The sequence below is a fragment of the Calliphora vicina genome, chromosome 2, assembly GCF_958450345.1.
Source record: "Calliphora vicina chromosome 2, idCalVici1.1, whole genome shotgun sequence".
Lineage (NCBI taxonomy): Eukaryota > Metazoa > Arthropoda > Insecta > Diptera > Calliphoridae > Calliphora > Calliphora vicina.
Genome location: NC_088781.1, coordinates 30,568,183 through 30,593,662, shown reverse-complemented (window position 1 = coordinate 30,593,662; position 25,480 = coordinate 30,568,183). Strand labels below are relative to the sequence as shown.

Below are 25,480 nucleotides of genomic sequence, written 5' to 3'. Positions count from 1 at the left end.
AAAGTGCTCATAAATTTCAACCGCAGATATGTAATTTGTATCCAATAATCATACCAAATGATTTTTTAAATATCGGTCCATAATTCGCCATAACGGCCATAAAAGGTCCACATAAAAGTCTTGTTTCAATGAAATTCATCAAATATGGACCTTAAAGCAGTTAAAAAGTTATATACAATTGAAATTGAGCGACCTTATACCACTCTTATATAAAATTTGAAAAATACCTCTATGAAAGACAAACCTAAGAGAGTTACAAATTTCGGACCAAAAACTAATTTTGTACTAGCATGAAGAACCTGTGTACAAAGTCTTAACAAATTTTTGAACGGGAAAGATATGATGCCTTGTCGAAAATGTTTATTTCCTCCCAACATGCATTCAGTAATATTTCAACAAACATTTATTAAATGTGGCTTCTATATTATACAATCAAATAACTTTAAATCATAATTAGTAACCTGAGGCCACAAACCAAAAAATCATAATTTATTTATCATAATTTTCTAATAATTTAATTGCCGTGATAAGATTTAATATAAATATAAACAGTATAAATACAAGCAAATCTATGAATGCATGTGTGAGTAGACCTAAATTTGCATAAATTATTATTGATAAATGTTTATAAATTAGAAAATGTGGTTTTATCTTAATAAGGCAAAAAATAACCACATATTTAATTTAAAATAAGGCTAATACAATTTTCTTAATATGAGTGGTTTTGTGCATTAGTTAGTAAATATAAGTACATATGCACAATATAACATGGCAAACTTAAAGGTAAGGACAACAGAAATATTTATATACTTTAATATATCGTTACGAAATTGTACTTGAATTCAAATATAAAAGTAGCCTAATGCTTTCAAATAACAGTGCTGTAATAGCAAACTGTAACATATCATTGAATAAAAGCTTTCAGTTGACCATTGATCGTAAGTTGGCAACGCTGTTTGCTGCGACCGTATATTCGAATTCGAATATTCAGTTAAAGAACATTGTAGAAAGTACACCACAGATGGCCTATGTATTAGAAACCTCTAGACAGTTAAAGAGAAATCTAGAGTGCAGATGGCAGTGTTATAAATAGTGGTTGCTGAGGTTGCAGTAGTTAGTGAGTTTATCAGAGACGCTTTTCGAATAAACATCAACTGAGTGCTATGTTTTTCAAGTGAATTCGTGTACATTATAAAGTGCGTCTGTATTTCTGCGAATTTATAAACGTGTATAAAAAAACATTGAGCGACTATTTAATTCTGTTGTGGTACATTTTAAATAAATTAAGAGTTGTTACAATTTTTAAACTACTAAACGGCTTTTATTTGCAATATTTAAAGGAAATAAACCAACGTTTTGAAAAGGTTAAAACGTAACAATATGAATTTACATTTTCTTTATTATAATTGTGAGAATTCATCTGAAAGCGCTCTGCAGTTGGATTTGACATTTGATTTTAGCTATATTTTCCATAGTCACATTTTTAGTTTATATGAAATAAACAAATTTTTGTAGTTGGTTGGTTACCGTGCACAGTGGGGGAACTGAAAAAAATCTGTAACTTCTAAACGAATAGCCCAATTTGAATGAAATGCCTATAGAGGAGGCATAATATACTGACTGTTCTGCAACTCGCTATTACTATTTATGTACACAGTGCCATATTCTAGTAGTTTCATGAATTATCTAACGGACAAAACTAGAATGTTCTATTTCCACAATTATTACCTGGAGCTTTTAGCTTTAACGTTCATGTTAGCAGACTTAACAGTTAATGTTGTCATACTTATAAACATTGTTAATAACAGCTCGTTCTGTTGTTAGATAGAAGTTTCTTCTGATGGAAATATTTATAATGTTTATATGTTCTCATTAAAACATATCACACTATAGATATTCACACGTGTTACCAAACTAAAGTGTTATAACAAAATTTATGTTTCGCATTTTATAGTCAAAAACCAATCAATTTAAAATTATTCCCATACTAGTTTATTTTCCCCCAATTTCCAATAAAATAAACATTAAAAACAACATGGTTAACAAATAAATGTACATATAAATTAAATTGCTACAATTCTCTTAATTAAACAAACCATAATTATATTTGCTGTATTAAAATAAAATAAGTAAATATTTTTCTAATAGTCGTGTACTCTACACAAAATAATTGTTAAATAAATAGAAAAATATGTTATTGATTTAAAGCCACAGTCATGCCAAACATGCCCCTAAAATACGTTCGAATGCACATTTGTTTTGAAAAAAGAAAAAAACTAAATATTTAACATTTCCGTTTCAAAAAATTTGCTGATTTTTGAGGGCACCAAAAATGATAAACTTTAAACCATATTCAAATTGTTTAAATTGTTTCTAACATGGTGTCAACACGTATTTTGCAAATTAAGCCAACAAATTTGTATTCTTTTCAATAAATTGCTTAAAATGCGGTGTCATGAATTTCATCGGTTTAATATAAATTTTCAAATGTTAAAAGTGCACTTTTCCCATGTGTAACTTTTAATGTTTATCCTGTACATTCAAAATAAAAATCAAATAGATAGAATTTGTTAAATTAAATGCAAAACATATTGTAGGATTATGTACAATAGAGCTTTTAAAATAGATTTTTATTTTTTGTGCAAAAAAAAAAACACAAAATAATAAGTATTTGTAGAAATCATATGGAATAAATACTTTCACCCTAACCACAAAAGCCTTAAAGTGAATTTAAATCCATAAAGTTGACTATTATTTAAAATTTCGTAGCATAAAAAATATTTCAATTATAAATTGAAACAAAAAGTTTATTATTTTAAAATAAACATTAAATAACTCCTATTACTGTCCATGTTTATGTTTAGTAGTAAGCCATGATTTCTCATATCTCTTAACATTTTAAATTTTGATCATTTCGAAACACAACATTCGTAATCTGCTATATAAAAACAATTAATTTGTGCATGCAGCCATATTCAATAAATATTGAATAAATAAATCGCAATAAAAAACCATTCTTTTAATAAAAATTTATTTTACGGTAAGGAAAAAACAGAAAATCTAAAATTACGCTATTAAATTTTAATTGCAACCAATAAATATTTTTTATTACAAGGATTTACATAACTTAAAAATAAAACAAGAATTTTTTAATACTTGACCCTAATACTTAAAAAAAGTATGTACCGCATTTTTTTAAACATTATTGAAATATTTTAATTTTTCACTTTGTACTCGTAGATTTTTGTTTTCGTTTGATAGTAAAGTAATTGTATTGTAAAATAAATAAAAAATAATTTACAAAATTGGAGTTTTAATACAAAAAACATGTACGGAATAAATAATCCCTATGTATAGTATGCATACGTATACATTAGGGTTTTCTTATTTTTAAATTTTTATACCCACCATCAAAATAGTTTACAAATCAAAATATTGGTTATAGCACCAAAAATCATATATAACCTGGGTTCTCATAAGATTCCAAGACGATTTAGCAATTCCCGAAACAAATGTTACCCAAAATATAGTTTTTTCAGTCGTAAATTCGGCAATCCTGATAAAATTTTGCACAAATTAATTTCCAGTACTCCGAAATTGTACTGTAAATTATGACGAAAATCGGGAAACAATTGTCTATAGTCCCCATACTAGGTCCTACTCATGAATCAGAAAAATATTTTATCTATCTCTATATAAATAAAAATCAAATGTCGTTTGTTGGTAATTGCATCAGTTAAGAACGGCTGAACTGATTATGACAATTTTTTTTTCAATTATACGTCATAGTTCAACTTAAACTTAAAAGTTCGCAATAGTCCACAAAAGATTTTTACAGAAACAAAAATGGTCCACTCCCACTTATCAAATACATCTGGAAATATGTGACCAATGTAACTGGAGGATTTTTTTTGGACACTTCAGGTGGAACTGGAAAAACTTTTTTGATCGCGTTGATTTTGGCAACGATACGCACGCAGAATGATATTGCTCTTGCTTCATCAGGAGCAATACGTATTTGGAAGGCGGTCAAACTGCTAATTTCGCACTCAAGTTGCCACTGAATATGCAAATCAATGAAAATCCAACCTGCAACATTTCCAAGAACAGTGCTATGGTCAAAGTTTTGCAGCAAAGCAAACTGATCATTTGAGATGAGAGTACAATGGAGCATAAAAAGTCTTTGGAGGCATTAGACCAAACTTTGCAAGATTTACGAAATAGTCAAAGCTGGATTGGTGGTGTGATGATTCTATTGGCAGGTGATTTTCAAGAAACATTGCCAGTGCTTCCACGGTCAACGTCGTCCGTTTTGTGGATACTCGTCAAGAAACTCAAATTGACTGAGTCGAGCTACAGAACGATCAGTCAGGAGAAGTATTTTTAAAACAATTGCTGGACATTGGCAACGGAAAAATCCCGGTTGACATTTCGACCGGATGCATTCAATTTCCCGTTGCTCACCGAATCAAAATCCGAACTCATCCGTAAGGTGTTTCCAAACATTGCACAAAATTACAAAAATCATGATTGTTTGAGCGAACGCTGCGAAAAACATCGATGTCGACGAATTGAATTTTAAGATTCAAAATGAAATTGTTATCGAATTGATGACGTACAAATCGGTGGTAATCATGTTACGATACATAAACCAACCACGTCTTTGCGGTAAAAAACCTGATGAATAACGTCAATCGAACACAAATTTTTGTTCCAATTTGGAAAGGACAACTACCTGTCGGGTCAGCTAGTTGGCAATAAATAATTGATATTAGTATACACATTTATTTAAAGTTTTAACAAATTATTTATTTTATAAATTTCTGTACAGTTCGGGCCAAATTAATTCAAGTCCCCATAGAAGGCCAAAACTAAATATTGATGGTGGGTATACAAGATTCAGCACAGCCGAATATAAATTCTTATTTGTCCAAGCTAACAATGAACTTTTTCTTCATAACCTTTGATCTTATTGGGTTATTTTATTTTGAAACATTTGTGCAATTTAAATTTATTTAAAGTATTGGCCATTGTTAGCTATGACCTAATCCCATCTTTCTGACCATCTTTTGAGGTCAAGAACGTATCGAGCCAATATCGGCTACTCTGTTCCAAAGTAAAGCATATCGCAGACAGAGCGTTCTGCTTCTGCAAATAGCAGTTGGACCAAGGTCAAGGTCTGTACTATAAAGCGGGTGAGGCAAAACTTCCCAACCACTTTTATCTAAACAGTTTTTAAAAGGTATTGCAATATGTGGTGCTCGGTGTCATAATGGAATATTATGTCTGGCTGCATAATGTGGGTATTTTTCGGCCAATGCTCGCTTCAAACTAATGAGTTGCGTTGGGAAAAGGATCCCTGTGATGGTCTGGTCAAATTTCAGCAGCTCATAATAGATACGACCCTCTTTATCTCACCAAATACAGAGAATTACCTTGGCGCCAGGTATATTTGATCTCCTCCGCTTCGGGTTATCGCAAAGGATCCATTTTTCATCGCAAGTAATGATTCGGTGCCAAAATAATTGTCTTTTGTAGCGTTCAAGCAGCATTTCGAACATGCAAAATCGTTTTTCAAAGTCTCTCGGCTTAAATTCGTATGGTAACCATTTTCCCTGCTTTTGGGTGAATACAGCTGCAAATATTTTGAAATTGCTGCCCGAGGAGTTCCCAACGAATCTGCAAGCTCTTTTTGAGTTTGAAAACAATCTTCATTCAGTAATGGCTCCAATTCCTGGCCTTTAAACTTTTTTGGCTGGCCTGGACGATTTTTGTGCACACCAGTGCTTCAGCTGCACTTTTCTTCAAGTTGAAGAGCAAAACTTCCCACATATGACGCTTGGTTGGTACAAAATTCGATTTTGCTCAAATTTTCAGTATTTGGTTTTTAGATGCCGCAGAATAATTTTAGACGAAAACTTTAACACAGGTTTTTCCTTAAAACTTTTAAGTACTATTTGTAACTTTGTCAGTTATTATGATTAATATCAATTATGTTCATTTGTTGTTAACCTGAAGAGTGGTCCACATGATGTTTCTAAAGCCAATAAATAGCATTTCCAAAGAGGTCCCAACAAATCCGGTAGGAAAACAGTCGGGTTAGTTCAGTACTCGAACTATTTGGTACGAGAAGTTAAAGCCAATGCAGGTTTAAAAACATACAAGGCTCAAAAAGTTCCTGATAGGAACTCTGCTAAGAATTTAGAGGCCAAAGTTAGGGCACGGAAATTGAAGTCAAATTTTTTTTCTTCCTGTCACTATAGTAAGAAAGGTCTTGAGTGGTACACAAACAATAATGTGGTATCTGTACCAAGAGAGGCAAATCCCCCAAGCTGGATAAAAAATAAGGTTTCGATATTTCCAACTAAAATAAAAACTTTGTTTGTTTGAGCTGTATGGATTTGATGAACAGGATCAACGCGGATACATAAACTTGATGAAGAGGAATTATTTTTAATATTTTAAAATCAAATATTCACTTCTAAGGAGTGAGATCGAAAAATTCTTAACACACGTTTTTCATTACATTTTTTAACCCAAGTATTATTTGAATTTTTTTTTGATCAAGTTACCTTTGAAAAACATGTCAGTTATTATGTGTAATGTCAATTATATTAATTTTTTTGTTAATCTGATTAAAATGAGTGACCAGAAAAAAGTGCGTACTGAAATTATTAAATATTTTCAACAAAACCCAACTTGGTCTTACAAAAAGTTGGCCAAGCATACAAAGGTCTGCCGTCAAACTGTTTCCAATGTTATTAAACAGTACCGGGAGAACTTGTCAGTTGATAGAAAACCTGGTTCAGGTAGAAGGAATGGTCCACATGATGTTTCTAAAGCCAAAAAAATAGAACGCATTTTCAAAAGAGCTCCCAACACATCCGGTAGGAAAGCAGCCCGGTTAGCTCAGTGCTCGGACTATTTGGTACGAAAAGTTAAAGCTAATGCAGGTTTAAAAACATACAAGGCTCAAAAAGTTCCTGACAGGAACGCTACTAAAAATTTAGAGGCCAAAAACAGAGCACGGAAATTGAAGTCAAGTTTTATAAAAAAATATTCTTGCTGCATAATGGATGACGAAACGTATGTTCTGGCAGATTTTTCGCAACTTCCAGGTCAAAAATTTTATGTTGCTGATGCTCGAGGGAATGTTGAAGAAAAGTTTAGGACCCAAAAGCAGACAAAATTTCCCAGAAAGTTCTTGGTATGGCAAGCAATATGCAGTTGCGGCAAAAGAAGCCACTCATTTGTTACAACGGGCTCTATAAATACCGAAATTTACATCAAGGAATGTTTACAAAAAAGGCTGCTTCCATTCATAAGACTTCATAATGTGTCCACTTATTTTTGGCCTGACTTGGCATCCTGTCACTATGGCAAACAAGCCCTTGAGTGGTACAAGAACAATAATGTGGTATTTGTACCAAGAGAGGCAAATCCTCCAAACTGCCCGGAGCTAAGGCCAGTGGAGAGATATTGGGCTCTTGTTAAAAGAGAATTGAAGAGTACAAAAAAGGTGTCCAAAAGTGTGGTAGATTTTAAACGGAGATGTACTACATGTTCGAGCAAAGTGACAGAAAGCACTATAAAAACGTTAATGGAAGGGTTTCCGAAAAAGGTTCAAAATTTCATCACTAGTGATTAAAACTATAAAAATAATTTTTTTTGTAAATTGTAATAATAATTTCAATCAAATAAAAAAAAAATTAAAGCTGTAAGTTTAGTGGTTTCTTTTTTATAAACATATATGTATGTTAAGAATTTTTCGATCTCACTCCTTAGTTCATTGTTCTATGGTGACTACTATATGCGTACATCTCAGTTTGTCTGTGTGTATAATAAATATATTTTTATAAGTACAAACACATGACTATAACACAATATCAGCAATTGTATATATGATTACCAATTTTATCCCGTTGTGGTAATAATTTGCATGCTCGCTTTTTATTTGTTTCATTCGTAAGTTTTGTGCAATAAGCGTTAATTCATATGGCATTATTTCTGATTATAATGTATATTGTATGTTGAATACTATATACACACTGATATATATTTTATTGCATTGTATTTCAGAATATTTGTGTGTAGTGTAATGGAAATATATTGCCCAGTTTCATGTTTTTGTTCACATGAACATTCATATAAATTTTGTAGAATTTTATATACTTTTTGTACTTTATATTTGGTATGCTAGATTTGTTACAATGCTTGAGCAACATTAAAATATTTATTTTTCCATGGTCATACAAAATTTACTTGTAAGAATCAAGTAAGAATCAGTCAATGATTTCCCCAGCACCCATACAAATATCTTCCCGGAATATGGCTCTACGATACATAAATATACATAGAATATTGGTATCTCTACATGTATTCTAATGTATTACTCAAAATAAACATTTTTTCAGAAAAAGGATAAATAGTATAATGGGGATCATTTGAACTCATGTCCTTAATTTTTTTAATTTGATTTAATAGAAATGAGTTCACACTAAATGTGCTAAACATTGGAAACGAGATGCTAAAGACGTCATAAGACAATGATAACTTTTGCAAACCGAAGACCATATATTCTAATAAATTTTTACTTAAGAAAATTATTTTTATTCAATATAGTGGATTTCATGTCAAGTGAACCACAGACACAATTTTTCAACAAGATCAGTCGAGAACTCTCCAAGTTTGAAGGCGTCACACAGTGTTTTGAATTCATATAATGATTGGCCAAAAATAGAAGGAGTTGTCGTAAAGGACATGAAATTTGGCAAGGATTCGTATCCTTCCCATATATCCTGAAAATTAAAAATACTAAAATATTTAAAAAAATAAATTAAAATTTTGCACAATATTTTTCTGGAACATTTTTAACGTTTTGACTAAATTTGGATGAATTCGGAGCAAGGACACTACATCATTAGAAATATCCTTTTTCAAATATTGTAATTGAAACACTATAGCATTCCCAATATGTCAATAAAATATTGTTTCCGAATGGGAGGAAGGACATATCCATACTTATTTAATTACATAAATGGATTAACCTCCATATAAAATAAGGTTTTTTACGGTAATAAGTATCCTCCGGAATAAATTTTATTTTAGCTTCTAAAATTAATTAATAGGACGGGCAACAATCATGAATAGAGACAATCGTAAATATAACTCACTACTTTTCTCATCATATTGTATTGCCTAACAGAGAAATCCATGTCTATATATAGAGCTAATGCTTGTTCCACCAATAACATGCTTACTGTTTGTGCATCAGATATTTATTGTGCTGGTTTAGCTATAGCATCGACTGAAGTTGATGCAACAAGTTCATCGAATCGCCTTCTTTTCATGCGCTGTGATGCTTCTTCATAACTTAAATTGGTTCGGCCTTTGCAATTACTTGTACTTGGAACCTATACCAAACGCTTACTCAAACTGAATTTGTAAGTTAAATTAAAATAACTCACAGCACAAACTTCTTCACTAAATATTTCAATATCTAGCCAATCACTCAACTCAGCTTCAAATCTGTTTCTCGTACGCGAGTGTTTCTTCCAATTATTGTTGAATTTTAAAAGTGTAAAAATTATTTTCTGTTCCACAGAATACAATAATTCCTTTTGGAAACGATTAGCTTTTTATTGTTTAATTTATTCATCACAGTACTTGTTTTAAATTGTTTTACCTCTACCCAGAGTTTGAAAATATCACGACTCTAAAGGGATGTTGACACTAAAAAACATTAACCAAAAAAATTGGGGCAATTTCCCTACTTGCCCCAATTTTTTTTTTTAGAATTTTATATATCTATATATATAAAAATGAAATGGTCCAAGTATGTAATGTCATCACGTGAGAACGGCTTGAGCGATTTGGCTGATTTTTTTTTTATTCGATTCGAAATTTTCAGGAGATGGTTTGTAAAGAAAAAAAAATTAAAAAATTACGGCTAAAACCGGCTTTTATGAGTCCAGTCATCTGTAATAAAAAAGCCCCTAAAGTATGCAGTACAAATATAGATATTTTATTTGCAAATAAATAAGAACCAGCAGGGTTGGAGAAACTTGACGAATTAACATTAGTAAATGCTACCGGGCGAAGCCTGGGCGGTCAACTAGTAATATATACAAAAATTGGAAAAGTAATTTGTATATGTTTTTTTAATCCACTTCTAAAGTTTGTCTCTGTTGAAAAATTTTAACTTTGTATTACAAAGAAAAAACTATTTCTTAAACCGATTCAATTCAAATATTTGTCACATATTGAACTGGTTTCAATTATTTCATATTAAATCAAGTATTCATTTGCTCAAAAACAAAATTTCTTGATATTTTCTATTGAATTTTGAGTTTTGAATTTGATTATTTTGACAATTGAATTTACAATTTTCGTTATTGGTTGAATTTCAAATACAAAAATTATTGAATAGATAATTTTCGTAATTGAAAACACATTTTTGTTATTTTTTGTGTTTCAATTACGAAAATTATCTATTCAATAATTTTTGTATTTGAAATTCAACCAATAACGAAAATTGTATATTCAATAGTCAAAATAATCAAATTCAAAACTCAAAATTCAATATAAAATATCAAGAAATTTTGTTTATGAGCAAATGAATACTTGATTTAATTATGAAATAATTGAAACCAGTTCAATAAGGGATAAAAGTTTGAATTGAAATATAATTTTTTCTGTGTACAACTGCCTTTTAGCTAACGGTACTATACATATGACCAATATTTGTAAACAATACCAGCGTTGCAAATTTAATTAGATATCAGACTTGCATTTTCAATAATTTTTTTAGCGTCGCGACGGTTAGGAAAAAAAATTAATTTTGTTATTATAACCAAATGTAGAAATTCCATGCTATTCTTTAAATTCACTATGTTGCATACAAACTATAACTTTGAGCCGCTTTAACTTCAAAACTAGTAAACAGTTTTCATTAAAATTTTGAATATGATCCGAAATCAAAAAGCTTTTCTGATTTTTTTCAAAATGGGTCCTTTTTTCTCCTCAAAAAAAGCTTAGATATTTTCCTTGAAGACATATTAGGTCGCTTAGTGGGATGCTAGTTGGATATGTATCAAAATAAATATTTTGTAGCTAAAGTTTTCGAAATGGGCCTTTCTTTAACTATTTTTTTGCTCAAAAGAAAGCTTAGTTCCATTCCTGTAAAAGCTTTTTGGTCTCTTAGTGGGATGCGAGTGGGATATCTATCAAAATAAATAGTTTGTAACTCAAGACATAAAACTTTTGAGTTAAAACATTTATTTTGATATATCTATCTAAACTATTTGAGAAACCTTTTGCTAAGACCAATAGGTAATAAGTTAAATGGATGAGAAGAAACACCAGTTTGGGCAAAATGTCAAATTTTGATCCCCTCTAAGTCAGAGAGTTCTTGACGGATCTCTTTGAAAAATTGTATCTGAATTACTATATAATAGGTGCAAATTTCATCCCAATCGGAAGACATTGATTTCAAAAGTAGTTTCACTTGCCCCATTAATAAAATATCAATATAGACCTACTGTAGAGCAATAGTTTTTATTTCAATTTCATTTAATTGTTGATCTTTTTGGTTTTATGCGAAAAAAAAACCCAAAATCAGAGGTATTAACAAATATTATTTCACATTGCGCAGTGGTATTTAATTTGAAGATTTATGTGATTTATATTTATTATTGGTTCGATTGCATACTTATGTACATTATACATAATACAAATATGTATAATAGGGTCGCCCGATTGTATGGAGACAAATATTGTCATATCCATATCCTAACTAAAGTAAATGTTTACTTCATTGGTTAATTGGATGAACAAACGTGCTTTTGTTTTTTTTTAATCTAGATCACCACAAAAAAGAGTTAGGAGTAACAATTTTAAAACTTTTATAGCAAAATGAAGTAAGATTTAATTTTAGTTGGGACCACACAGAGAAAATATATTCATAGTATGAACAGAAGCAACCGAACATTTGTTACCCTTTCTGAAATTGTGTAGTCGCAACTGTTAAATTCGGTCACTAAGTCAGAATCATTCTATTGGCAACAAATTCTGTTGCTACTACGAATCTGTTTTATCTGTGAAGGTTTTTGAAGTATTTATACAAACGTGGTCTCACCTAATGTACTCTACATATATCTGTAATTCCCCAAATATGCATAATTTTAATAAAAAAAATATAAATCATTGAAAATTGTAAACAAAAATTTTCAACATAATTAATTTTGATGGATTTTATGTGTAAACAAATATAAGTGCATAAATGTGTATTGAAAAATGTTACGTTACATTTGGAGGTAATAAGCCACAATAAAATACATTTAATATATTTAATTAGTTCTCAGAAAAATAGATCAATATATACATATATTTATTAGTTTTTAAAGTAATTATATAATTTTTTGTTTGCTTAGTTAACATATAAATAGTTCAAAGTTGTGTTTAATTTTTGTAAATGAATTAAAATAGATAATTTTATTTTTTGTGGGTAATAATGTAATGAATACTTTGAAAACGTAATTACTTTATATATATAGCAGAGAAATGTATATAAATATATTTCGTTCATAACTCTTCATAAATATATGATTTAGACCAGAATAGAACTGAAGATGGCTGAAGCCAGCATGAAAATTAAACCCCCAGACTGATCGAGGAACTCCGAAAACAACCGAAATCAGTATGATTCTTAAATAAAAAATAAATAATGTAATAAATAATTAAAATAATACCATACAATATAACTTAAAAAAATTACATATTACAAAAAATATATTGGCTTTCAATGTAACTATTTCCATACATTTTAACCATAAAATAAATATATACATACGTATGTAAGTTTATAAGTTTGTATGTATAAAATTTACCTTTACTATATATAATTACTTTATTTTATTTACATTCATTACATCTGCATTGTTGCTCAATTGGAGTGCACTATAGTTTGAGGCGTTCTCATACAAACTATTACAACAAAAGATTTTATAAGACCAATTTGTAAAAATTCACTCCATAACATATTGACAGCTATAAATAAAACTGTATAAACGAACGAGTGTGTGTGTTAATTTTCATATCGCTCCAATTAATCTTGTTGAAATTAAATTATTAATGCATAATTAGCATTCTTTTGTATGTACTACTGCAATTATGTAAATGTAAACAATTTTTACATACAAACGTACAGTTCCTTCTTGCCATTACCTTAAAAATGAGTCAAGTCATATAAATAGCATATATGTATAGTAAGTTTTACAAGAGTAAGAGTACTCCACCCAATACAAAAATGTTTATTATTCGAATTTTTAAATTTATAAATTCAATAAATAAAAACAAATAAGAGAACTATAGTCGGTAGTGACAAATCCTATTAAGCCTTCACTAAAGTATTGTTAGGTTTTTAGCTTTTAAAAACGGTGGTTTATTTCCTCTAAATAAACAGTTTTACTTTTTAATTGCAAATAAAAGCGATCAATAATTAAAAATTTTTTAACAATTCTTTATTTATTTAAATTACATAACAATTTAAATAGCCACACTCTTTCAATTTACACATTTATATTACAAACTTTAAAAAAACACACTGGTAATATACAAGAATACACTGGTAATACAGTTGATGTTAACTCTAACAGAGCGTATGATAAACTGACTGACTGCAACTTTCTGTTACTATTTATATATACAGTGTCATCTTCCAGCAGTTTCATGAATTATCTATATAACGAACAAAATTAAAACGTTCTATTTCTAAAAGCTATAGACAATTTGAAGAAAAAACAAGTAAGAAAGTATGGTCGGCCAAGACCGACCATATAATACCCTACACTAAGTAAAAGAGCAAAAAAAAATTTTCTTTTAAAATTTTTTGAGTGATTTTCGAAAGTGGGCCTTATATGGGGGCTATGACCAATTATGGACCGATCATCATGAAATTAGGTCGTGTAATTTATGTCTATATTAAAGTTAACTATGTTGAATTTTGTGTGTTTACCAACATTTTTAAGCGATTTATGCACGTTAAAGTGATTTTCGGAAGCGGGTATATATGGGAGCTATGACTAATTATGGACCGATCGTAACAAAATTTGGTGACATGAATTTTGTGCGTATAAAAATTATTTGGAGCGGAATTTGTGGAGATACATACATAAATTAAACATTTATGACCGATAAAGTCCAATTTCGGGAGGACATTTGTATGGGGGCTAGGTGAAATAATGGACCGATTTCAGCCAGTTTCAATAGGCTTGGTCCTTGAGCCGAAAAAATAAGATGTATCAAATTTCATCGAAATATCTTAAAAATTGCGATCTGTACTCTGCGCACAAGGTTTACATGGACAGCCAGCCAACCAGACGGACGGACATCGCTTAATCGACTCAGAAAGTGATTCTAAGTCGATCGGTATACTTTAAGGTGGGTAGACTAATATTTTTGAGCGTTACAAACATCTGCACAAACGCATAATACCCTCCCCACTATGGTGGTGTAGGGTATAACAATAGTTAAAAATTATTTTTGGCGGCAAATAGATGACAAAATCGAGGTAAACGCGGTATATATATTTTTGAGTGATTTTCGGAAGTGGGCCTTATATGGGAGCTATGATCAATTATGGACCGATCCCCATGAAATTAGGCCGTGTAATTTATGTCAATATGAAAGTTAATTATGTTGAATTTTGTGTGTATACCAACATTTATAAGCGATTTATGCACGTTAAAGTGATTTTCGGAAGCGGGTCTATATGGGAGCTATGGCTAATTATGGACCGATCGTAACAAAATTTCGTGACATGAATTTTGTGTATATAAAACTTATTTGGAGCGGAATTTGTGGAGATACATATATAAATTAAACATTTATGACCGATAAAGTCCAATTTCGGAAGGACATTTGTATGGGGGCTAGGTGAAATAATGGACCGATTTCAGCCAGATTCAATAGGCTTGGTCCTTGAGCCGAAAAAATAATATGTACCAAATTTGATCGAAATATCTTCAAAATTGCGACCTGTACTCTGCGCACAAGGTTTACATGGACAGCCAGCCAGCCGACCAGACGGACGGACATCGTTTAGTCAGAAAGTAATTCTAAGTCGATCGGTATACTTTAAGGTGGGTGTTAGACTAATATTTTTGGGCGTTACAAACATCTGCACAAACGCATTATACCCTCCCCACTATGGTGGTGTAGGGTATAATTATGGAATAATAGACAAGAGTGCTGCATTCAGCTGTATCGAATCGTATATACACTTCAATAAAGTATACTTTAAGAAAAATTTAACAACTTTTTTATAAAAGTTTTTGATGAAAAAAATTTTAGTCAAAAAAAGTTAAAAAAAATGTTGGTGAAAAAAAAGTTGGTAAAAAAAACGTTTGTTTAAAAACATGTTTTTGTAAAAAAAAAATAAATAAACGAAGATTTATTTATAAAGTAAATTTTTCCAATTGTATTACAAATTTAAATGGTTTATAAATAATTTGTTTATCCAACAAATATGTAACCCAAATTATTAAGCAGAGCTTAGAACTCATTAATTCAATTTAAGCTAAATTTTAATCCAGAATTAATTTATTTCATAAAACAATTGTCAATAAAGCAAATTTTTTAGTTTCATTCAAATGCTTTTATTTGAAAAGAATTCATTCAACTTTGGAATGATTCAGTATTTTTTAGTAGATTTAAAAGTAAATGAAAATATTTTTTCTGATCTCTCCAATAAGTCAAATAGAATAAAATTATGTTTTTATAGCTAGAGTATATATAAGTTTATTATTCCATTTGTAATTTCAAAATTTTTCATTTACGACAAAATAATGTATATAAATTTTGGATCGTCTCGCCTGTCTGTTTAAATCAATTTTCCGAAGGCCCCAAATAGCTTACAGACATGATTGATACATCAATATATTATATATAATCCAACTAAGGTTGTTATTTAAAATCGATAATATTTTTCAACAATTTTAATTTCCAGGAAAAATTTTTTTTCACAAATTTTTTTTACATAACACAACTTCATCAAAAATTGTTTTTAATATTTATCTTAAAGTAAAATTAGGGAAGTGTATATAAGATTATTCTCACCCGAATATAGCACTCTTACTTGTTGTTTTAAATCCTATTTGTAATAGATTAGAATTGAAGGAAAATGTAAGCATTCAATAAATTGTATTAAGCTATATTGTAATGGATATTAATCAAATAAAATTTCAATTATTCAATACAAAATTAATTTTATACAGAATGACTTCAATTGTTAAGGAATTACGTCTATGAATTAATTCGTAATGGATTCATGGAATGATTATAATTTGATTTTGAAAATTGAATTAAATCTTTCAAACCTTTGTTATAAAGGGATATTATGGTTGTTCATCTGCTAAATTTACATCTTCCAAAACTTTCTAGAGACAAAATATTTTTTTCGAATATCCAGCAAAAAATAATTCTAGTTCGGTTGCAATACAATGCTATATAGCTACTCGCTTTAAAAACTGACAGAAATATAGAAAATAAGCTTAAATGAGATAGATTTTTATGATTATTATTTGAGAAACTCTATTGCTTTTGAGCGGCTGATCTCAAAATAAAACAAGTTCTTATTAATTCGCAGCAATAAGTAGTCCTAAATTTTTACAGCTTCCCAAAAATTAAAAAATGCATCTCTTTCGCAGTTATTAGGAATAATTTTTGTTCGTGAAAGTAATAGTTTTTGATCCCGTAATGGTAATCAATAAAATCTAGCTAATTTACAGCTTATTTGCTATATTTATATAAGATTTGATTGTAACTAGCTATAATATATATGGAAGTAGTACTTCCATAATTACAAGGATGCACAGATTTTCACTTGAAAGATTTTATATAAAATGGTTTTTCTGGTTTTATTTTTTTTTCTTAATACTACTTAACTTTATACATTTAACAAATAAGCAACTTTAATATCCGTGTTTGCCATAACCACCTTGGTTACCACCGTGACTGCCGTGTCCACCATGACCGCCACCATAACCACCTTGGTTAGCTCCATGATGGCCACCTTGATGACCACCTAATCCACCTTGGTGACCTCCTAATCCACCTTGGTGACCACCTAAACCTCCTTGATGACCACCTAATCCACCTTGGTGACCACCTAATCCACCTTGGTGACTTCCTAAACCTCCTTGATGACCACCTAATCCGCCTTGGTGTCCACCTAAACCGCCTTGATGACCACCTAAACCGCCTTGATGACCCACTTGAGGTCCTCCGAAACCACCATGGCTGCCACCATGACCACCTCCGAAGCCACTTTGTTGGCCGCCATAAGCACCACCACCAAGACCGTTACCATGACCACCAGCATGGCCACCACCATATCCTACACCAACTTGAGGAGCATGACCGCCATTACTATAGCCACCACCATAACCACTGGGATATGCCAAAGCAATGCCAAATAAGGCCACAAACACAATCTGAAATAATAATTTGCATAAATTAAATATATTTTAATGTATTCAAGTATTTTGTATTATTAATATTTTTTTAAGTATTTATTTTAATTTTTTTAAGAATTTTAATTAATATAATTTGAAAGTGAATTACTAACTTATCTCAAGTTCAGTTGTTATAATTACTATGTAATAATTCAAAGAATACCACTGAAAATTAATTTTAGACTATTGGCAAATTAGAATGCATTTTCTATTTCGACAAGGGCGTCATCAACAATCTTTATTGTCAAGGTCTATTGTAAATATCATCAATTAAACTAAGTTACTATTATTGGGATTTAAAATATAAGAAGCCAAATTCATATATATTTTATTTCGTATGTTCTTAGTAAATTAATATTTGCAATGACGCCCTTGGCGGGGTAGAATATTTTTTCTAATTTGACAATTGTCTAAAATTAATTTTCAGTGGTATTCTTTGAATTATTACAGAGTAATTATAATAAATGAACTTGAGCCAAATTAAAAATTTACTTTCAAATTATATAAAATAAAAAGTAATTATTTTATCAAAAATCTCTAAAGTTAATTTTAAAAATTTACCATAATTTTTGCCATGTTGGTTTATTAAATTTTTATTACAATATTTCACTTGTCTCTCGTTTAACTACAAAGTTTGTACTAATTTGTAATTCCAATACAATGGGTATAAATTTATTTAGCACAAGCTATAGTTTCTGAATAAAAAAAAACAACTAAATATAAATGAATTCAAATAAAACTTTCAGATAGAGTTCTTTGAATCTCTCAATTAAATAGATCAGATTAAATACATAATTATATACGTAAATACGCACATAAGTACTTAATAGTACGTACAATGTACATTGTATATAAGTACTATAATCCCTTATCAGTAAACCTATTTAATTCGATTAAAATTGAGATCAAAAAAACCCAAACACAAACATGGTCAAACATATCTGTGCACGAGTAAACATCTGCTTGGGTTTCTTAGAATGACCACAATTATATTGATTTAACCTAGAAGAGTAAATATTTTATTTTCAATGTGTACATTACACACTGCTACAAAATAACACTTTTGTGAGAACTTGATAAACCACCTAATGGAGGTTGTAGGCCTAGGTGAGGACATATTAAAACCGTTTTCAAAGATTTTGAAACAACCTCAAAATTTTGAGTTATTTTGAAAAAAACTGTTTTAGGGTAGGTCGTAGTACTTTAGTACCTCTAACTCACACATTTTTAGACCGATTTAAAAATTTTAAACAATTATGGATAGGCAAAGAATTAGTCTTTCATATATTGTATGCATAAAATCTATATTCCAAGAAACTGTGTAAGTTTTTAAAAATAGTTTCGCTTTCTTTTTTATTTCTTTCGCAATTTTTCAAATTCAACAATAGTTATGTTACTTTTTCGAAAAAAGTTCAACAAAATTTACCTTGTAAATTAAAAATTGTAAAATATTTTTTTTCTATAGTTTTTTGTTTTTCATTTATTCATATGGGCTGGGGAAGAAAATACTAAAAAACGTATTAATGAAAAGTTGAATAACTTTTACAATTTTCATCCGATTTGAACTACAATTTGTTAAGAACTAAATTTCCTTTATACATTGGTCTAAATTTTTATAAGCTTCCATATCAAAATAAACAATGAAAAGCGACTTAAATCAAAAAAGTTGATAAATTTTGTTTTTCTTTTAGATATTTTTAACAAAAATAATACTTATAACTTACAAATGTATTAAAAAATACACGTCATTTTAAAGCGTAATCAGATTTCTTTTCAAACCCGTTAAAAAATTTGAAGTTAGACAAAAACTGACTGAGTTACAGATCGATAAGTTGACGAACATCACTGAAAACGGTTTTTTCAGAATAACTTCTGAATTTGGTGGTGTTTCTGAAATTGTTTGACATAATTTGTTATGCACTCAGCAAGCCCTATAACCCACGCTAGGTCGTTTTCCAATTTTTTTACCATCGTAGCACCGTGTTATTTATTACTTTTTCGATTTGTTAGGGCATATTTTACTTTGTTACATTTGTCTTCAAAATGCATATTAATAAGCATATTGTTACGAAATTGTACTTGAATTCAAATATAACGATTTTAAGGGCTGATTTAAAAGTAGCATAATGCTTTCAAATAACAGTGCTGTAATAGCAAACTGTAACATATCTGTGGGCATTATTAAATAAAAGCTTTCAGTTGACCATTGATCGTAAGTTGGCAACGCTGTTTGAATTCGAATATTCAGTTAAAGAACATTATAGAAAGTACACCACAAATGGCGTATGTATTAGTAAGATATAGAATATTCGAACTTTGACAGTTAAAGAGCAATCTAGAGTGCAGATGGCAGTGTTATAAATAGTGGCAGAGGTTGTAGTCGTTAGTCAGTTTATCAGAGACGCTTTTCGAATAAACATCAACTGAGTGCCTTAAAGTGTGTTGTGTTTTTCAAGTAAATTCGTGTACATTATAAATTGTGTCTGTATTTCTGCGAATTTACAAACGTGTATAAAAAACATTGAGTGACTATTTATTTATAATGTAATATTTATCATATTAGACACTCATTTTGGATAGACTAAATATGTTGTAAATCATAATATAATAGAATAATAATTAATTTAAAAGGCAAACTGTATATTTTAATTACTAAATAACTTTTTAATTCTAAACTTTTTATTTCATTACTAAAGATTTAAAGATTTAAAACTAAACAAAAAAATTATGAAATTTTGGGGAGTAAAACTTAATTTTACCGATTTGGACCCATTTTCGATCCGAATTTCAATGGTCTTTGAGTTATACTTAGATGTCCATATAATATATTTTAATGATTTCTAATCCAGATATAGATCAAAATAGTTTAATAGTGTGGGGTGATTTTTACGAATTTAAATTGAAAATAGGAACCAAACAAGGATTATAGCGGATACACTGATGTATTAGTCATGTACTGAAGAACTATAAGTTATTTGAGAGCTTCAAGTTGACATCAACAGAAAGGCATGGCCATATCGACTCCGCTTTAAGGGGTCGCATACGAGAAATGTAGATATTACAAACGGAGTAACAAATTTATATATGACCTTACCACTCATGCTGAACGGTATACATAGTCCAAATTAGATTGCTATTTAAAATTGTGCTAATCATGTCAAGTGAACAAACTTTTGAAATCGATGTTTTCCGATCGCACAATTTTTCAACAAGAACCCTAGAGGGGGTCAAAATTTGACATTTTGGTCAAACATGTGTTTTTTCTCATCCATGTAACTTAGATAGCTATTTCTTCACTCTTTCGAAAAGAAAATTAAAAAAAAAATAAAAATTTGGAATTTTTTTCAGAAATCAAAAACTTTTTTGACTTTTTTTCAAAATGGACCCCTTTTCAATTTTTTAATTTTTTTGAATTTTTTTTTAATTTTTTTATTTTTTTTGCTCAAAAGAAAGCCAAGGTCTTTTCCTTGAAGACCTTTCAATCTCTTGGTTTTTTTTTTGAAAGTCCATATTTGATTTTTTTGAAAAATTTCAATTATTTTTTCAAGTACTTTTTTTTCGTTCACCATTTTTACCGCAATAATAGTTGTAAATTAATGATTTAAAAAAGATAATATCTGACATATTTATAAAAGCTAACGTGTTTAAAAAATTATTTCTTGGACCAAGTATACGTTTTGGCTAGAATAGTGTGTATAAGTTTTTTTTGACTCACTCTTCATAATACTTCCATTATTTCAATTTCATCCAACGATGCACTCATTATCACAGAGTATATAAAGTTAAAGATTTTATATAAATTTTTTTTTCTGGTTTTATTTTTTTTTTCTTAATAATACTTAACTTTATACATTTAACAAATAAGCAACTTTAATATCCGTGTTTGCCATAACCACCTTGGTTACCACCGTGACTGCCATGTCCACCATGACCGCCACCATAACCACCTTGGTTACCTCCATGATGGCCACCTTGTTGACCACCTAATCCACCTTGGTGACCTCCTAAACCTCCTTGATGACCACCTAATCCACCTTGGTGACCACCTAATCCACCTTGGTGACCACCTAAACCTCCTTGATGACCACCTAAACCTCCTTGGTGACCACCTAAACCGCCTTGATGGCCCACTTGAGGACCTCCGAAACCACCATGACTGCCACCATGACCACCTCCGAAGCCACTTTGTTGGCCGCCATAAGCACCACCACCAAGACCATTACCATGACCACCAGCATGGCCACCACCATATCCGCCACCAACTTGAGGAGCATGACCGCCATTACCATATCCACCACCATAACCACCGGGATATGCCAAAGCAATGCCAAATAAGGCCACAAACACAATCTGAAATAATAATTTGCATAAATTAATTATATTTTAATGTATTCAAGTAATTTGTATTATTGATATTTCTTTAAGAATTTATTTTAATTTTTTTAAGAATTTTAATTAATATAATTTGAAAGTAAATTACTAACATATCTCAAGTTCAGTTGTTATAATTACTATGTAATAATTCAAAGAATACCACTGAAAACTAATTTTAGACTATTGGCAAATTAGAATGCATTTTCTACTTCGAAAAGGGCATCATCAACAATATTTATTCTCAAGGTCTATTGTAAATATCATCAATTTAAGGAACTAAAATATAAGAAGCTAAATTCATACATATATATTTTCTTTCGTATGTTCTTAGTAAATTAATATTTGCAATGACGACCTTGGCGGGGTAGAAAATTTTTTCAAATTTGACAAATGTCTAAAATTAATTTTCAGTGGTATTCTTTGAATTATTACAGAGTAATTATAATAAATGAACTAGAGCCAAATTAAAAATTTAGTTTCATATTATATAAAACAAAAAGTATTTTATTTTACCAAAAATCTCTAAAAATTAATTTTAAAAATTTACCATAATTTTTGCCATGTTGGTTTATTCAATTTTTATTACAATATTTCACTTGTCACTGGTTTAACTACAAAATTTGTACTAATTTGTAATTCTAATACAATGGGTATTTATATTATAAATTTATTTAGTACAAGCTATAGTTTGTGAATAAAAAACAACTAAATATAAATGATTTCAAATAAGACTTTCAGATGAGTTCTTTGAATCTCTCAATTAAATAGACCAGATTAAACACATAATTATATATGTATATACGCACATAAGTACTTAATCGTATGTACATAAGTACTATAATCCCTTATCAGTAAACCTATTTAATGCGATTAAAATTGAGATCAAAAACAATCCAAACATAAACATGGACAAACATATCTGTGCACGAGTATACATCTGCTTGTGTTTTTTTAGAATGACCGCAATTATACTGATTTAACATGGAAATCAGATTAAGAGTAAATTTTTTATTTTCAGTGTGTTTATGTAAATACATACATATATTTTTATTTTTATTTATTTATTATTTGTTTGTTTTTATTTAAAGTTCATTACTAAAGTATTATAATGCTTATGGAAAATTATGTAAATCAATTTTAAATACAATAATAGTCCCTTAAATATCATGCTTTCATGTCATATAGCAATTACAAAGAGCGAAAAAATATTGTAATTTTATGCAATCAATTTGGATACATAAGATAATAAAGTTATAAGCCTCTAAATTATTTTTTTAAATTGATTTGTGATAAACCATTATATAGAAAATTAAGGAGTATGCTCCACACATTTTAGCATAACTGGATCATTACAGATATGTTCATTAGAGTTCGTTTGTGACCAGGTCACTTCATTTGTTTTTCGGGTATCATAATTTTTTTTGAACGTTATTGTGAAAATAAAAATAATGGCGTCCTTTTTTTTGGAAAATTTTTACTCCTTGTGGTGGTTCAACGCACCTAAAGACGCGGATTTTGATCAAATTTTTCTGTAGAGCAAAAACGGTTGAATATATTGCAAATCTGATTTCACTGGTCGATTCTGCATCAAAAATTAATACAATTGATGTTTTTTGAATACTTAAAAATAGTTCCAAAAACCCACAATATGCACGATGAAAAAGCATTTTAAGCTTATCAAAACGATACCAATATTTCCTTTCTATCAAAAAGTGAAAATTTTCTAAAAAAAAAAAGGACGCCAATATTTTTATTTACGCAAAAACCTTCAGAAAAATTATGATACCCACAAATAAAATTTTTTAAATTAACTCTAATGTTCATGGCAAAATGAAATAACACCCAATTAAGAAAATGAAATAAGTCCCAATAAATTAAAACCCAAAAAACAAAATAACTCCCAAATGAAAAAAAAATAATAAACAATGAACTAACTCCCAATTAAAATTACAACGTAATTTCCAATATTTAGGTTTATTTCATAATGAAATAATTTCCAAAAAAATATGGAAATAAAGCCCAATGAAATAAGTCCCAAAAAAATTAAATATGACAATAATATTTTAAATTTTAATGAAATGTGTTTATTAGTGTTTCATATATGAATTAATCTAAATTTTTGTATTTCGATGTTATTTGTCGACGTAATGCTTGGCAGTAATGGAACCAGCATCCAAATATTCTGGAACCTGAAAATACGGTTCTTATTGCCTTACCGAGACCTTGGTCATAGTCAGTTTTGTATGTGGCTGCATTGAAATTTAACACCTTTGAATTAAAATATTTAAATAGGTGGTTGTAATGTTATGGAAATAAATACACGAACAAATTTACAATAAGATTTGAGGAATGACCAATCCTAAGCTTAATTAATGTAACAGAGACAAGTTTTGTAATGGAAAAAAGAATAGCGTCGCAGCCGAGAAATAGTTTGTAACAAAAAATCGCGGCGATTCTTTTTTCCATTTCAAAACTTGTCTCTGTAAAGTAGTAAAGCTTCTTTTCGTAGTACATGCTGAGCACTGTAGTTCTGTATAATGATTTTTTAAGTATAATTGTTGTTCAGTAATAAAATACAACAATTTTCTATTCCCATTAATAAAAATTAGTTTGATGTCACGAGTTCAAAGGTTTTTTTAAAAAAGAAACTCAAACTGCGAAGCGTTTTGCTTGTCTGCAGATACACCCAGGGTCTATGGCGGGAATCGATCCCGCAACCCTCACATTGATAGACCAACACTCGTCTAGTAGTCCAATTCTTATGCTACTAAACTGCACCAAGAATATTTTAAGTCGATCCTAACGGTTTCTAGTTGTAACACAAGTTTTAAAACTCTTAAAATTTTTATGAAAATGAAATAAGGCCCAAATAAAATGAAATAAAGCCCAAAAATATTTTATATGAAGTAAACTCCAATTTTTTTTCTGTTTGAATTTACTTTATTTGCGAGTTATTTCATAATGAAATAATTCGTCCAACATATCAGACAAATGATCGAGAATGTTAATATTGATAATCACAAAATAGCTCCATAAATTACAAAAAAAAAAAAATCATGGTACAACTCAGTACTCTGTTCGATATCAACTACAAATGCTCATTAATCATTAAGGTGAATATGGTAAGTTTATGACCGAATTTACCAAATCATTTTATCAGTAACACACTTGTTCTTTATTTGTTTGCCCTGTTTTATTAGAGTCTTCTGTATATTATCTGTTAAAAATTGTTATGCTTGTATAAAATTAAATTATGGATTTTCCTTCATACGTTTCTTTGTAGACAATACATTTTAACAATTCTAAGAAAATATTATTATAAAAAAATAAAAAAACAAGTAAGAAAGTATGGTCGGTCAAGCCCGACCATATAATACCCTACACCAAGTAAATGAGTAAAAATATTTTTCTTTTAAAATATCAATAATTTATATTCGTGAGTGATTTTCGGAAGTAGGCCTTATATGGGAGCTATGACCAATTATGGACCGATCACCATAAAATTAGGTCGTGTGATTTATGTCTATATGAAAGTTATTTATATTGAATTTTGTGTATATACCAACATTTTTAAGTGATTTAAGCACGTTAAG

At 29.6% G+C, this 25,480-nt stretch overlaps 3 protein-coding genes across 3 annotated transcripts in view; 1 reads left to right on the top strand and 2 right to left on the bottom strand.

Moving 5' to 3' along the window:
- Positions 1–25,480, top strand: part of LOC135950371 (uncharacterized) — a 165,560-nt gene that overhangs the window by 76,599 nt on the left and 63,481 nt on the right. The gene's annotated exons all lie outside the window — the stretch shown is intronic.
- On the bottom strand, positions 16,892–18,201 carry LOC135952426 (uncharacterized). The gene is made up of 2 exons (XM_065502350.1): positions 18,075–18,201; positions 16,892–17,492 (listed from the first exon to the last, which is right to left on the bottom strand). Exons 1-2 carry the CDS (start codon positions 18,087–18,089, stop codon positions 16,971–16,973), a joined length of 537 nt encoding a protein of 178 aa, XP_065358422.1. The 5' UTR covers positions 18,090–18,201; the 3' UTR covers positions 16,892–16,970.
- LOC135951481 (ctenidin-3-like) lies at positions 21,303–22,589 on the bottom strand. The gene is made up of 2 exons (XM_065501137.1): positions 22,435–22,589; positions 21,303–21,863 (listed from the first exon to the last, which is right to left on the bottom strand). Exons 1-2 carry the CDS (start codon positions 22,447–22,449, stop codon positions 21,384–21,386), a joined length of 495 nt encoding a protein of 164 aa, XP_065357209.1. The 5' UTR covers positions 22,450–22,589; the 3' UTR covers positions 21,303–21,383.